General features: G+C 32.0%; 3 protein-coding genes across 3 annotated transcripts in view; all 3 read right to left on the bottom strand.

The window, feature by feature from the left end:
• Positions 1 to 6,512, bottom strand: LOC105619292 (4-hydroxyphenylpyruvate dioxygenase). The gene is made up of 12 exons (XM_012200815.1): positions 6,483 to 6,512; positions 3,770 to 3,796; positions 3,545 to 3,607; positions 2,980 to 3,084; positions 2,700 to 2,825; positions 2,415 to 2,504; positions 2,224 to 2,324; positions 1,864 to 1,941; positions 960 to 1,194; positions 563 to 685; positions 359 to 475; positions 1 to 231 (listed from the first exon to the last, which is right to left on the bottom strand). Exons 1-12 carry the CDS (start codon positions 6,510 to 6,512, stop codon positions 157 to 159), a joined length of 1,170 nt encoding a protein of 389 aa, XP_012056205.1. The 3' UTR covers positions 1 to 156.
• A 900-nt stretch (positions 6,513 to 7,412) lies between these two features.
• LOC105619214 lies at positions 7,413 to 12,022 on the bottom strand. The gene is made up of 11 exons (XM_012200739.1): positions 11,792 to 12,022; positions 11,118 to 11,348; positions 10,868 to 10,962; positions 10,635 to 10,704; positions 10,352 to 10,519; positions 9,843 to 10,225; positions 9,517 to 9,678; positions 9,041 to 9,357; positions 8,354 to 8,889; positions 7,944 to 8,170; positions 7,413 to 7,587 (listed from the first exon to the last, which is right to left on the bottom strand). Exons 1-11 carry the CDS (start codon positions 12,020 to 12,022, stop codon positions 7,413 to 7,415), a joined length of 2,595 nt encoding a protein of 864 aa, XP_012056129.1.
• A 376-nt stretch (positions 12,023 to 12,398) lies between these two features.
• LOC105619291 (nucleosome-remodeling factor subunit NURF301) overlaps positions 12,399 to 14,196 on the bottom strand; it is a 23,616-nt gene continuing 21,818 nt past the window's right edge. Inside the window, exon 24 of the mRNA XM_012200814.1 lies at positions 12,399 to 12,451. Coding sequence (XP_012056204.1) covers positions 12,399 to 12,451 — 53 coding nt within the window. The remainder of the gene's footprint in view (positions 12,452 to 14,196) is intronic.

Raw genomic sequence — 14,196 nt, 5'->3', positions numbered from 1 at the left:
TTTTATATGCATAATACACTTTTAATGTGATATTTCATTATATAATTAAAATAATATAATTAAGTACAAAAGTACTCGTCCTTCATTCTTTCATAGGATTACTTTATGTCGGCTGATAGTTCTAATTTTACAAATACATCAGCAATATTTAACTTTCTACAGATTGCCACGTTTTGCTTGCTCCAATTCAATCGCTTCGAACAACGCTTGGAAATTGCCGGCGCCGAAACCCTAAATAAGAAGTAGCAAATTAAATTTGTGATTATTTAAATATTAATTAATTTTTTGAATTTTTATACCAGTAAATTTTTTGTAAATTTATAGATGTGATGCTACAAACTTTTCTTTTAATACTTACGTTATGGTTGTGCCTCTGTATGACTTCTATAAACAATGTTGGTCGATCTTGCATATTTTTCGTGAATATTTGTAGAAGATATCCATTCTCGTCATAGTCTATTAGTACCTTTAATTTCTGCAAAGCGATAACACAATCGAATTAATATTAAACGCGTTGAAACTTGTACCGGAATTAATTTTAATTCATTATTAATAAAAATACCTGTAGCATATCCAAGTCCTCCACGATTTTCGTGCCACTGGCTTTTAGGCGGTTTCTGAGCATGTCGTAATAACTATCGGGTACGTGAAGAAATTCCATACCTCTGGCACGCAGATTCGTTATCTGTAAAATGATGCGTGAGAATGGATGTGTGGAGAAACTTATTGCGAGCGTGCGACATTTTTTTATACAATATCTTAATTTATATATATATTGAATTAAAAATATTAAACTCTATGTTAATTAATAAAGATCACAGAATAAAAATGTTAAGAGAATTGTGACCAAAAAGTTGGTTTTTAAAGTTGCTTTTGTATTGCATAGTTGTATTTTGCAGGATATGTACGTTGTGCATAAATGCAATTTTATATTTTGTGCAGAACGCTTAATTATTTACCGCTGTTATAATGTCATTAGTATTAAGGGCAATATGCTGTACGCCGGCACCGCCATAATACTCGACATATTCCTGAATCTGGGAACGTTTCTTCCCTGGCGCGGGTTCGTTGATCGGCATCTTCACCGTTTCCTCCCAATTCGTCATCACAATGGACCGTAGCGCGGAATATTCCGTATGCAACTGTGAATCATCTACTGACCAGAATCTATGAAACTGTAAACACTCTTCGTACCTGAGAGAAACAGAAAAAGAGAAATCTTCATTTAATTTAGTATTTTATTTTTCAGCTTAAGAATACAAGCAGGAATTTGGAAATTTCTAATTTAGAAGTCTCGTAAAATTCGATGAATCAACGTGAACTTTATTTTAAATACGTATTTTATATATTCTACTATTACATTAACGTGTTATTTTACTAATGAAGATTATAATGCTGCTTAATTGATCTAAAATAAGAGACAAAACCTCCATATGGCTTGATCTTAACAAATGTTATCTAAGTCATGATTTGAATTTTGAACAACATTCAAGAGATTTTAACCATCGATCGGACACCTTAGATAATATTAATACCAGCGCGGCAGTACTGTAACTTTCAAGCCTTATAACTCAAAAAGTAACTTAACGAAAAAACATGTTGTTATAGTATTTTGAAGAGTTATCGAAATAAGCTACAAGAATATGCAATGAAAAATGAGGAATCCATTTAAAAAATTTAAAGTGACCTTGACCTGATTTTAGCGGCACCACCCAAAGTCAAATCAATACTCTCTTACATTCGCCTTCAAATCTTACAACTTTTGTCTGAAATATTTTTCTCTAAATTCTTCTCTCTAAGCTTTTCTGTATACATGTCTCATTAGTAAAACATGTTTACACTGAGAAATAGTAATTTACATACCATTTCGCAATGGGTTCCATTTGTTTGTCGGGCTGATTACCCACTACATGGTCTACGAAATTCAAATGTATTTGCGGCCTGCAATAAAAGAAGAGCACATCAATAATTTAAAGTTAACTATCAAGTATTTCTCATGTCTTTTTTGTATTCAACATTAGATTAATTCTGGATATATCTTGCAATTTTAATAAGAAAAGATTCTTTATATTTTTCTAATATATAAGACATTCTTTTCGTCAAAGATAAATAGTGTTGTAAGATATTAAAATATGTATATTGTATATGTTCTAGTTTTCTTTTTAAAGTGGAGTGGTTTTAACTAAGGCTATTATGTGAGAAATCGCGCTTTTGCATACATACAATTGATCGAGAAGAGCATCCTTTGATATCCTCATGAAACCTGGCAAGAAGAAGCCTTTGTATCTCGTTCTATCAACAAATGTATGGAGCGTATCACCATACTGATAAAAATAACATTGAATTAATTGAAACATCTAAAAGGCAATGATATCGCAGATTGTATAAGGAAGTATCATCTTTTTAATATTTACAGTTTTCACAGTAGCCATCCTCACGATGCCATATTCGTCACTTTCCTCCCATATGTCGCGCACTATTTCGGCGCCCTTTCGCTTAGCAACCTTTACATACATCATCTCAAATATTAATGAAGATAACTTGAAAGTTACTTTGCTATCGTTTCCAATAAAATAAAGGTGCTTTTAATTATTTCTATTTCAGAAAGAATATTTCATCTTATATCATGGAAATTCTATATTCACAATGAGAATATTTATATTTTTAGACGAAGAAAAACATCTCCTTTATTTCTTTACCTTCATAATGGTATCGATATCTTCAACATTGAACGCTACATCTCGCACGCCGTCTCCATGCCGGGAAAGATGATCTGACATTTCTTCGTTATCAGGTTCGTACGGAGATTCGAACACGAACACTATCTACAAATATGATAAGAAGTTCTGTATCTCAAAAGATAATATATTCAAGATTTCGAAAAGAACACTATTTTCGACTATCAAATAAACAATTAATTAAAATAAAGACATTTTTTTAATTATGGATTCATACGTGAGAATGTTCAAAATTACTCACTTTGTTCTGCTTGACAACGTGTGCCGCTGCTTGTCTGTAGCCAGTTTCCAAACCACGATATCCAAATGGTTCGAATCCCATTCTACATCGGTAGAAACTGGCGGCCTAAAAGCGCAATTTTATTTTCATATATAATTTATGTATCTTTTTTTATGTGATTATATAATACATACTCCATATATTTAAATTATATTAGTTGAAGAAGGACCGATGATCCCAAAACGCCTGTTTTAATTTATGATCTTTGTTGATATACTAATTATAATTTAACTTGTTTAAAAATGTTTTTGCTTGATTACTGATTTTTGTTTATACTCAATTATTATTTTTATATTTTTTTAAGGCATTTCTTGATACATGGGAAAGAATTGTAAGAACGGATTTAGGACAAAAACTAACAAAGTTTATTTGTACATAGCTCGATAAAACTGATAAAATCAATGAGGGAATAGATAAAGAATAGAATCATATTGCATACCATATCTTTATGATTCCTGTTTGTTTTTAAACTTATTTCTATGATATTTCCTACATATTAAGAAACGTTCTGCATGTAAGATTTTACCTGCTTAGCATTTCCAACCCAGAATTTTATATAATCAAAACTGATGAATTTTCCTCCAACAGGCTGAAATACAGATTATAGAAATACAGATATTGAAATACAGATCAAATTTCTCTAGTATCATAGTAATTCTCTTTAAATAATTACTATATGTAAATTTTAAATAGTAGTTGATTCCAATCGAAAAAATAATTTGTCTTTCCAACTTTTGGCAAGGCTGTTTACCTGAGATTTTTTATCACTGTAGCTCGTCTGGAAACAAATGCAAAAAATTTTAAAAATAAAGAATTATGGACTCTCAAGTTTTAACAAACAAAAACAATAAAATGATTGAGCTGATAAGAGTCAAAACGCAGTTATCTATGCGTAACTATAAATTTATGTTTTAAATTAAAATATATAAACGAATGTTTCACTGTCACTTATAGAAGTCAAATAAAATTATTCGGCCTACCAACTTTTTTATGACGAAATTTCATTATATGCCGTGAAGAACGAAATATTGTATATATTTAATATTGAATATATCAACGCTAATGAAGATGGCTCAAAACGGAGCCGAAAGTTCATTTATATATTTTAATTTGGTGTATAAATTTATAGTTACACACAGATAACTGTGTTTTGACTCGCATTAGTCCAATCATATTGTTTTTTTTACAATGAATTTATTAAACAATGAATTATTTAAACAAATCAATGAAAATATAAATATTTATTAAACGATTCATATTTTACGATGCATATCATATAAAAAAACCTCAATAAATTTTGTTTGCGAATTATGTTGATCAGTTGTATATTAAATAAGCAATTATGCAATTAATAATCTAGTTGAATTATAAAAATAATTCTATTACCAGGTAATAGTTCTTCAACTTACCATGATAACTTTCAAAATCGAAGGAAATGGTAAAAAGTATCTTCTAGAACGATACCGAACGTTCGATTATCACGATCTGTATCGAGTTCCGCTTTAAATATCGAACCCACTGAATCCACAAGCTTGCTATTGGTCTATGGCGGGGGATTGTTTGTGCCACGTTCTTCGTGATCAACAGTCTGATAAATCACCAGCAACAGCAGGTTTTTTAAAATTAAACGTGTCGTTAAAGCTGAGATAGACTCAACGACGTATTCGAGATGGGCTTGCCTTTCTAATTAACACAAGGTAACACATTTTTCTGATTGGTCCTAGATAAAAGTATATATGAATAAAGTTTCTAAAAGTTTTCAGAAATGCGTCATAAAAATGTCTGTTTAAGGAAATTTCCATTTTACGAAATTGTAGGTAAACATTTTTAGATAATTCGATTGTTTCGAAAGTATTTACATCAGCCTTCTATTATTTACGGTTTTTTAAGTTGCAAAAGAAGAAGAATAGAAATTTGAGAAATTCGTATAAACGTTGTTTCATGATATTAAAGTCAAATAAATAGGATCAGTTAAAAAAATATTTCCTGCATTTATATAAAAACCATATAAAGTGCGTGCTATAATAAAAATCTCTTCTTCAATAAGGTTTCTCTCTTAAGATAGAATCACACAGTGCTCTTGAATGATAGCAAGCATGCACACAGTTATGTCTGTTCTGATATATGCTAGAATTTGTTTATGCATTGAGTGCTATACATGCATGTTGCATATACATGATTTTTATATATTTATTGGATTATTTCACAGCTTATTCCTTGTACCAACCAAAAGAAATAATTACTAATTTCATAGTTATTCGTCAAATATCAGACTGCATGTGTGATTCAAGAAATCGAGCATCATGTGATTCTATCTTTATTCGCTTGATGAAATCATACAACTGCGAATTTCATTTATTACCTTTAGCATATTAAAATAGTTCTTCGGATAAATATCTCACTTTCCATAGTAAACATATTTACGCTGCCCTGCGTTAGAATGCAGTTTTTCTGTGCACACACCCTCTAATGCATTTATGCATTTATACCACGTGATGTTAAATTGGATTTTTTGCTGTTTATGTTAAACGATGATGCAGTAGTTACAAATAGCTTGCCTACAAGATTATTAATATTAAATTTTATCAGGAGTATTATAAGATTTAATCGATTGTCACTTTAAAAATAAATATTATATAATTATATATTAAATATTATATAATATTAAATATTAAATATTATATAAATATTATATAATTATAATATAATTATTATATTATAATATTATAATTATTTAAATAAATATATATATGTATAAATAACATTACTAATAACATTGTTATATAAAAAATTCCGGCGTATTTTAATTTTAAGCACAGGAAAATAAATTCAAGAACGTAAAGAGAATGATAAATCGCTTTATTAGACTTCATCTCAAACAAGAACTATTAGATACAGAGAAAAAGTCATCAGAGAATGCACGGAATGATATACATATATAACATGATTCAACTCTGCGCTAAAAAATTTCGATGCAGTTATTAACATTTAAATTAATTACAATATAACATTTGGAAACATTGCACATCGTTGTTACAAAAAACTTGTTTCACGGAAGATTTCTATGCGAGGTCATCGACATTTTTATTTAAATATTATGAAACAAAAACGGATTTAATACCGAGACGGCGATGGCATTGCAAAAAGTGGCGCGTAAAACGTCGCATAAAATATCTTTACATTAAAATTGACAACATCGAGTAGATATTTTTTTATTTTTTGCATTATTATTATCGTTTCTATGTTTTCTCTACAAAAGCAAGAGCGACTAGAAATATTGGACGCATTCGCGGAATACTGATTTCCATTTTCGTTTTTGGGGAATATATACTTGGAGAATATAATTTAATTATCTTCTAATAAAACTGAATATCTAATTCGCGCTGATTCGATTAAAATGCAAATAAGTTACTAATGGCTTGTTATGCACATGTATGTATATGTACAATAAATCGACTATATACAGGATGTCCGAGAATCAATGAAGATACCATGTCGTACTTTACAAAATCTGAAATAAATTATTTTTTAAATAAATATTCTACATCTTAAGAGTAATTTTTAAATAATAGAAAAGGCAATATTATTATTTATAGTAATTATATAGATACGGTGAATAATAAATATCAAATAAAAATCTTAAAAAAAGCTAAGATAAAATCGTTTCAAAAATTAAATTATGAACAATATGTTATATTATCTATTTTCACTTTTGAAGTCTGATTCCCGAAAGACTTCTCGTTTCTAATGACTTATAAATCAGAATCTACTGAGATATGCTTTGCGATATACTAGTGAGTTAAAATTTTTTATACTTGTCTTTAAGTTTTAAAAACATATATAGAATGCATTCGAGGAGCGCGCTATGTGCGTTATTTTCTCCTTTAATTTATTTAATAAACAATAAAGATAAATAAAACATAACAGCGCGCTCTCCGAACCATAATGTTAGAATCTACTTTCCGTCGATTCTAAGACATCTTATATACAATAACATATATAACATAAATAATATTTGTTGTGATTGATTTGCATGATTGATGAAACGGTAAAGTACAAACTGGTTGGTCGATCCGCTATCATAGAAAATTTCTCGACCGATAGAAATTACATAGGTACATTGCAGCGGTATATAAAAGCTCTTCGATCTTCCACCGATTCTTTCGGAATTACGCTCGAAAATTACATTGGAAAATCACAGATTACAAAAATATACGTAGAAAAACATTCTCGTATATCTCCCATTAAAATTATCTCGTTAAAATAATGTTCGATTCTTCTCTCTTGGATATAATAATTTCTCTTGCCAAGTGCAAATAAGCGAAATCGTGAACGTATGCATTATCCTCTTTTTTTTTGCAAAAAAGAAAAAGAAGTAACGCGCAGTCCTGAATTTACAATAGCACGATCCCATGATCTCTTTCCAATCGACGTTTTGCCTTGAGAGCTACGATTCCCATTAGATCCGCCGGGGTGGGAAGTGCCGCAAAAGCACTTGGTGCTACTGCTTGCTGATAGAAAACTTCTACTCCTCCGCTCTGATTACCGTAAACCACTGTGTCTTCTGTTCTGCTCAATAAAAATATTCCTTGATGCTTTTAATTAACCAAACTCGACTTTTTCGTCATAAATAACACATTCGTTCGCCATTTATGTTATAAGAATTTCGTATATATTTTTTGCAAATTTATACTGCAACTTGTAACTTGGCAAAATAAATCTTCTAAAGCGTGAACTAAAGCAAGTAATAACCGTAATTATTTTAATGCAATCTTGATCCTCTAGAAGATATTTGTCTTATAAGGATAAAACTAAAACTGGCGAATGAAAAAGAGGGAGAGTTTCAAGTAATATAAATTAAATATAACATAAAGAAACAATAAATTTGTTAAATTTTTGAAGATATAGGAGATCTTTGTAATTACCTGACGATAATGTCGGTCAAACTGCTAGCTTGCATAAATCTGTCGTGAAGGCAAGACACGATGTCCAATTCGGTAACTCCCCAGAGTCCAGAACGTTGCACCGTATCCCACTGTGGATCCACACTCAGAATACTATACAATTCCTTGTTCTCCGTAGATGGCAGCGGCTCCAGACACTGTTGCAGCCGTGTTTCGAGCTTGCCCAACGTGCTTACGCAAGTATGCCACTACAAGAAACAAATTATTTATATTATTTCTACAATTACATCTTTAGAAGAATAACACACAAAAAATATTTTGAACAAAAATATTTTATTATATTATTGTTCATAAAAAATAATCCTTCGTTTCATCGCAATTTTTTTAATTCTTAAATCTAATGAATTTCATTTAAAAATTTATGTATTTACCAGAGCATGTATCAAATCCGGATTGTTCGCAGTGCCGTTCTCCATTAGTAATACCAACACCATATTTTGATATCCGCAGAGAAAGAGCTCAGTTTTGATGAGGCAAGCGACAGGCTCGTCCTTATTGACCCAGTCTTCATCTAGTTCATCCTCACCATCACTCGCTTCCTTTTCGACGGACTCCAACTTCTGCTTAATCAGCTGATTCGTCATCGTAGTAGTGACTGTTACTCCACCGGAAAACCCGGACATATCGCGGAATTCGCTCGGCGTGGTCTCGCGACTGCAGAAACCACTAGTTCGCTCGTCGGCCAGTAGACTCAGCTTTGACATCAGCGGTGTCAACTGTAAACCGTCCAGCTTCCGTCTTTGCGGAAATTCAAACGAGCTTCCTATACCACCACACTCCGACGTCGATTTCCGTCGATCATCGCCGTTGGATACCTCAGCTACGACATTGAGTGGCTTCAGCGGTAAACTCATTGATCTCTTGTATGTCTCTTGCTTGCTCTTGTCGTATCCAGGCTTGGCGCATTCTAAAGATTTATGTTTAAAACAAATGTTTGAAGTATATTTCGAATATTCACGATATTACTATTACTATTGCTTTTTGAGAGATGCATTCTTCTTTTTATATTAAAAAATATTTTTTGCTGGATTTTTAGTTTACAAATTTGAATAACATACCTTCTCTCGTAATTGAATTCTGGCTGCTATTTATCGGCAATTTCGCGTTCGTTAGATCGCTCGGCAAATTCCTTGATTGCAGATTGTCATCATCGCCATGGCGTTCATAAATGCCATCGCCATTATCACGCAACTCCTCGCAATGGGAAGCGATGTATTGCTCGTACAATGATTGTGAGACTGGTAGACCATCGTATCGGAAGACAGGATAACAGGGATCGACGATAGTGCGCGAGTGCCGCATATTACTTCTGGACTTCCGTCGGAATGAATTTGAATCGTGGTCATCCGGTGAGGCTTCATTTAATTTGCATAATCTATTATAATAATATAATGTAATAGTAAAATAATATAAAACATTCATTTTAAATATTAAGTTCAGCCTCATTATTTAGTTTAATTTTTTAAAGTGTAATTATACTAACTTAATAATCATATTCGGTAAGCAGGTAATTACAGTATTAAATCTCAATTACATTTTGTCTAGTTCCGGTTGATGAGTCCTAGGAATACCGATCAAACGTGGTTTAATTGATGACGTCAAATCTGGCAAACTCATGCTCTTCCTGTCGGGATCCTTTTTCTTCATCAGCTTCTTCTTCGAAGTAGCGTTTCTCAGCTTGTTCAAGCGTTTACATCTGTTATATATATGATATAAAAAATATGAAAATTCGATTACTTGATAGCTAGAAAATTGATTGTCATCAATCTTATTTTCACGTTTGCCATAAAAGCCATGTCCTCGAATAATCTTGCATGTTTTACAAAATTTCTAAAAATTAGTTTGAAAATAAACAGGTACCTGAGTGCTTCTTTAACGACATCGGGAATGTCGTCGTCATCTCTTTTCGATGAATTTCTAAGTTCCTCGTTTTCACCACCGCTCTCAGACGAGCAGATAAGCATAGCATTCCCATGTAACACCCGATCTACATCTTTCAATGGTGTCGCACAGACACTGGGCGTGAGTGGATGGGCAGTGACACCACCTTTGGGACGTTCTGATTTGATTTCTTGCTTGCGTCTGATCGGTGACTCGTGATTAATCGCAAGCGATACAGACGACACGTATTGCGGTGCCGAGTAATTCGTGGAGTCTAGTTCGCCTTCCTCGGGAACTGTAAAAATTTTCGATGTATCTCGCTTCATCCCGGACGGTTCCTTAACACCAGTTTTGGATAAGGTCTGAAAGTTCAAGGAATTGAATACAAGATGATTCACAAGTTGCTCATTATTACAATTTTCATCGAAATGGTTAGGATAAGGATATTAAATTAAATTTTAAATATTTTGCTCGTTTCATACACCTACCTTTCTCTGTAATATCTTTTTGGTCACGGTATCTAAACACGAATTGTAATATCGTTCATTATTTGCCTCTTGCATCAATTTTGCGAATTGCTTTCGCTCTATGTATACTTGTAACAATTGAACACCAATCGGCAAGTGAAATTCTGTGGGTATTCTTTCTGCAGGAGCCTTCAAATTCAATAAATTATAAATGTCTTGTGAATAGAAGCGATTGGTAGAAGTGAGACGTGTCATTCTAATCGATTAATGTGAGAGAATTACATTTACATTTAAATAAAAATACCTTTATTCTGTAAGGATCCGTTATGACTATTTGCTTTGTTAGATCTGCTCCCAGCTGTGTTGAGACTATTCTGAAAGAAAGATTAACAAAGATCAGATAATTTCCAGTCAAAATAATAAACAGCAGTTAATAACATTAGTGTGAGTAATAATTAACATTAATAACATTCTAAGAAAATATATTAGAATACGATACATCAAAGCGATGATTTTACTTATGGATCTATTTCTTACTTATTATTATAAAACAACGCTCCACCCAAAATGCCATTTATCTCTTGACAATGCTGTAACACTTGCATTCCTTCCAGGAATATATTGCTGGCACTCTACATTAAGAGAAACACTTTTATCGTAAAAAAAAAAACACTATATAAAATCATGTAAGTTTATATAATCGTTTTAGTATTCATATTTATGTTGGGCATAAATTTCTTTTTCTATCCTCTAGCATTTAGTTTCTACATTGAATATCTACACTAACCTTAGGAAGTTTAATAACAGGAATGTTAGAAAACAGATTGGCACTATGTTGAAGAATTGGCAGATAGGTCTCGAACATCTGATACAATTTCTCGGTGAATCTATTACGATCGTTGTTTAAGGATTCTAGAATTTGGACGAGGTCGCAGTGAAAGAACTTCAATAATGATTCCAGAGTGTCGGCGCGTCTTTCGAGTATCCAGTCGTGTATGTTTCTATCAGTCCCCACTGCCTAAAAATTAAACAACGTAATTTACGATTGTTAATTTCATAAACTGAGTCATAAAGTATAACATATATAGCTCTTTGTAAATATTGGGACAAATAATCATTATCAATTAACATCTATATCAACTGAATAATACAAAATACAGTAATATATATAAAGAATAAATTTATCATGCAAAATGTACTCTAAATTCCTTGGAGGAATCTTTAGAAAAGATAAGCAGCTTTGAAATTTAATATTGACATTCTTTTACATTAATATTATTTAATGTTATCAATATCTTCAAGAGAGAATACATGATTATATTATAATAAGTAAATTACAAATATTACAGATTATCTGTTTATATATAAATCTTACTCTCAAGCATCTTATTGCATCTTATTTAAAATTGTTGCACATAAATGCAAAGCAGCAATTGACTACTTGCAGTGAAGAGTACTTACTAGCACATATTGCCCAAACTTCTTTAGTACAAACTTTCCACCTTGCAATGTGATAGAGCGTGGCGCTGAAAACGATGTTGTCAGGAAGTGATGCACACCCATCAGCTGTCCCGCCAGAGCTAATCTCTGCGTGAGAGATACCCAAGCGGGATGGAAATACATAACTGCTTCAGCAGGGTCATCCTCCTCTTTACAACACTTTGCAGTGTCGTAAACGAATACTATCATCATCTCTCTGAAAACAAAGTATCTTTTTTTTCTATTCTAGAATTCATTCTGAATTCTAGAATAAGTAGCTTATTTTAGTATTAATCAGGTATAAAGTTTGGATACAAAACAATATAAAAAGCAGATGTAAATTTTACAAATAAGCGAGGAGTTTATACCAAAACAGTAGGCTTATAGACATGATAAATCATATTACATAACTTTCATGGAGAGATTAATTTACTTCCCGACTGCAAGATTCATATAGCTTACCCAGATCTGATCTATCTAAATATATTGGCAATGAATGCGAAAATATCTTAAAATATTTCATTATAGAAAATTGTGCAATGCAAAGAACGCGTTCTGTGGAATGTTTCAGTTTGGACGCGTGATTGAATCACTCCCGAGCGAACATCACTGTCAGTCCCAAAAACCGATACAGTATCGAGGCTAGATAAGATTAAATTACAAGTAGCATAAAACGATTCTAATAGCTCATTAGTCCGCAGAACGGAGCAATCCGGAGCAGTACTCTATGGGAGGATCGCATCAAGCCAATTTTCTTCTAGTATTTGAATACTAAAAGAAAATTCGCGTGCTCTTTCACAAGGCTCGGGGAAGCTGCGAGACATAATCATTGCATTGGAACATAAGTTGAGACTTCCGTGCGATTACAAGAATAGGGGAAATAGTAAACAGAGTGTCGTCGCGAGCGAAAGTAGCGAAACCTGCTGTGCGTGCCAGTATGCGGTCTAATTAGATGAGGCGACGTAATTAAGTGTGGGCATACTTCGCCATGGTGATGATTAATCGTCGTCTTGGCGCGTAACGATCTATCAACCGGTCTCACGCCGTTTAAGCTCCGCTGTCGATTTCCTCGATATACGCTCGTTCCGTCAAGGAACGCGTCCACCGTATCGCTAGTGCGATTCCAGATACCCGGTTGTGATCCTGTAGAAGTGATTCGTGGAGATGTACCCTGGTCGCTTTGTCGACCGGCGAGAAATGTCGTGTGCCATTTTTTTTCTCTCTCTCCGTCAATCGTCGATCGTGAATGATTGCACTGTGCGAAGCCGCTCCTCCTGCGTCGCCATACCCCGATATTGATCTCCTCACAGATTATCTGTGTGCGTGCACAAATATAACGGCAGCTCCGTCTTCGCTGATCATCGCTGATGTTCGCGCAGTTGTCTCTTCACAATTTTTTCTCATATATTCATGTACGTAATGTGAAACATATATATTTATGATGTTCCATGTAAAACAAATTTAAAGGAAAAAAGGAAAACAATTATATAATTTTATTATATACATTTTATTTTTACACATATACGTGTATTAAAATAAATATAATAAAATTATACATATTCTCGATAAGACTTTATACATAATCTTTACAAAATGAGATTCTGTATTTACTAAATTTGATTATATAATAAAATTATATAATTTTGTTGAAAGATATTCTATATATTGTTCACTAATATATTTATTAATTATTGCATATATCTGCAATAATTAACATTATATATTGTCACAAAAAATACAGAAATATCTTCTGTAGGATATGATTTTATGGTATATCAATTGGTTTGATATATTATGTGATATATCAAACATAACATTAGATTCACTTGATATATATTGATTCAGTTTATTTATAATAAATCAATTTTTCATCGCGTTTAACAAGTTCGCTTTATCTTCGGCTATCTCGGACTTTATATGCATTGATTTTCAATTTTAATTACGTTTTCAAGGAACTCTTGATGCTTGATCTTTAATGATTAAGATGTGAAGAATTCCATAAATATTTGCACAAAAATATTTTGTGAAAAATTTTGAAGAATATCAAACCTTTTAGCAAATCCTACTATCGGCAACCTTAAAGATAATTAATTTAAGTTGACTTCGATTAATCGGAGTTTAAATTGAAATTATGTAATATCTGTATTATTTAATACGAATAGAATTATTAATTTTTTTTATCACTTATAAAAACAAAGATTAGAGCAAGGATAACGAATTATATAACTAGACATTTTTCTTTAAGTGATTCTACGGTTGGATACATTTTAATAAAAATAGATTTCGAAATATATAATTAAAAGTACGTCACCAGCCAATTTTCACAATAAAATACAAGACAGAAGTTATAAATTAAAAAATGTATGTACAGATACTTAAAACTATCT

Source organism: Atta cephalotes (genome assembly GCF_000143395.1).
Source record: "Atta cephalotes unplaced genomic scaffold scaffold00020, whole genome shotgun sequence".
Lineage (NCBI taxonomy): Eukaryota > Metazoa > Arthropoda > Insecta > Hymenoptera > Formicidae > Atta > Atta cephalotes.
The sequence above is the reverse complement of the archived record's forward strand: the minus strand, read 5'-3'. Positions and strand labels throughout refer to the sequence as shown.

Bases quoted from the DNA above. Each gene is read 5' to 3' on its own strand.
- LOC105619292 (XM_012200815.1), bottom strand. From the start codon at position 6,512: ATGGTATCTTCATTGATTCTCGGACATCCT. The intron at 2,826-2,979 runs GTGAGTAATTTT...TCATATTTGTAG, and splicing joins ACGTTGTCAAGCAGAACAAA to ATAGTGTTCGTGTTCGAATC. The intron at 1,195-1,863 runs GTATGTAAATTA...TGTTTCTCTCAG, and splicing joins ATGGAACCCATTGCGAAATG to GTACGAAGAGTGTTTACAGT.
- LOC105619214 (XM_012200739.1), bottom strand. From the start codon at position 12,022: ATGATGATAGTATTCGTTTACGACACTGCAAAGTGTTGTAAAGAGGAG. The intron at 10,520-10,634 runs GTATTTTTATTT...TTGAATTTGAAG, and splicing joins CGGATCCTTACAGAATAAAG to GCTCCTGCAGAAAGAATACC. The intron at 10,226-10,351 runs GTAGGTGTATGA...TTGAACTTTCAG, and splicing joins AAAAGATATTACAGAGAAAG to ACCTTATCCAAAACTGGTGT.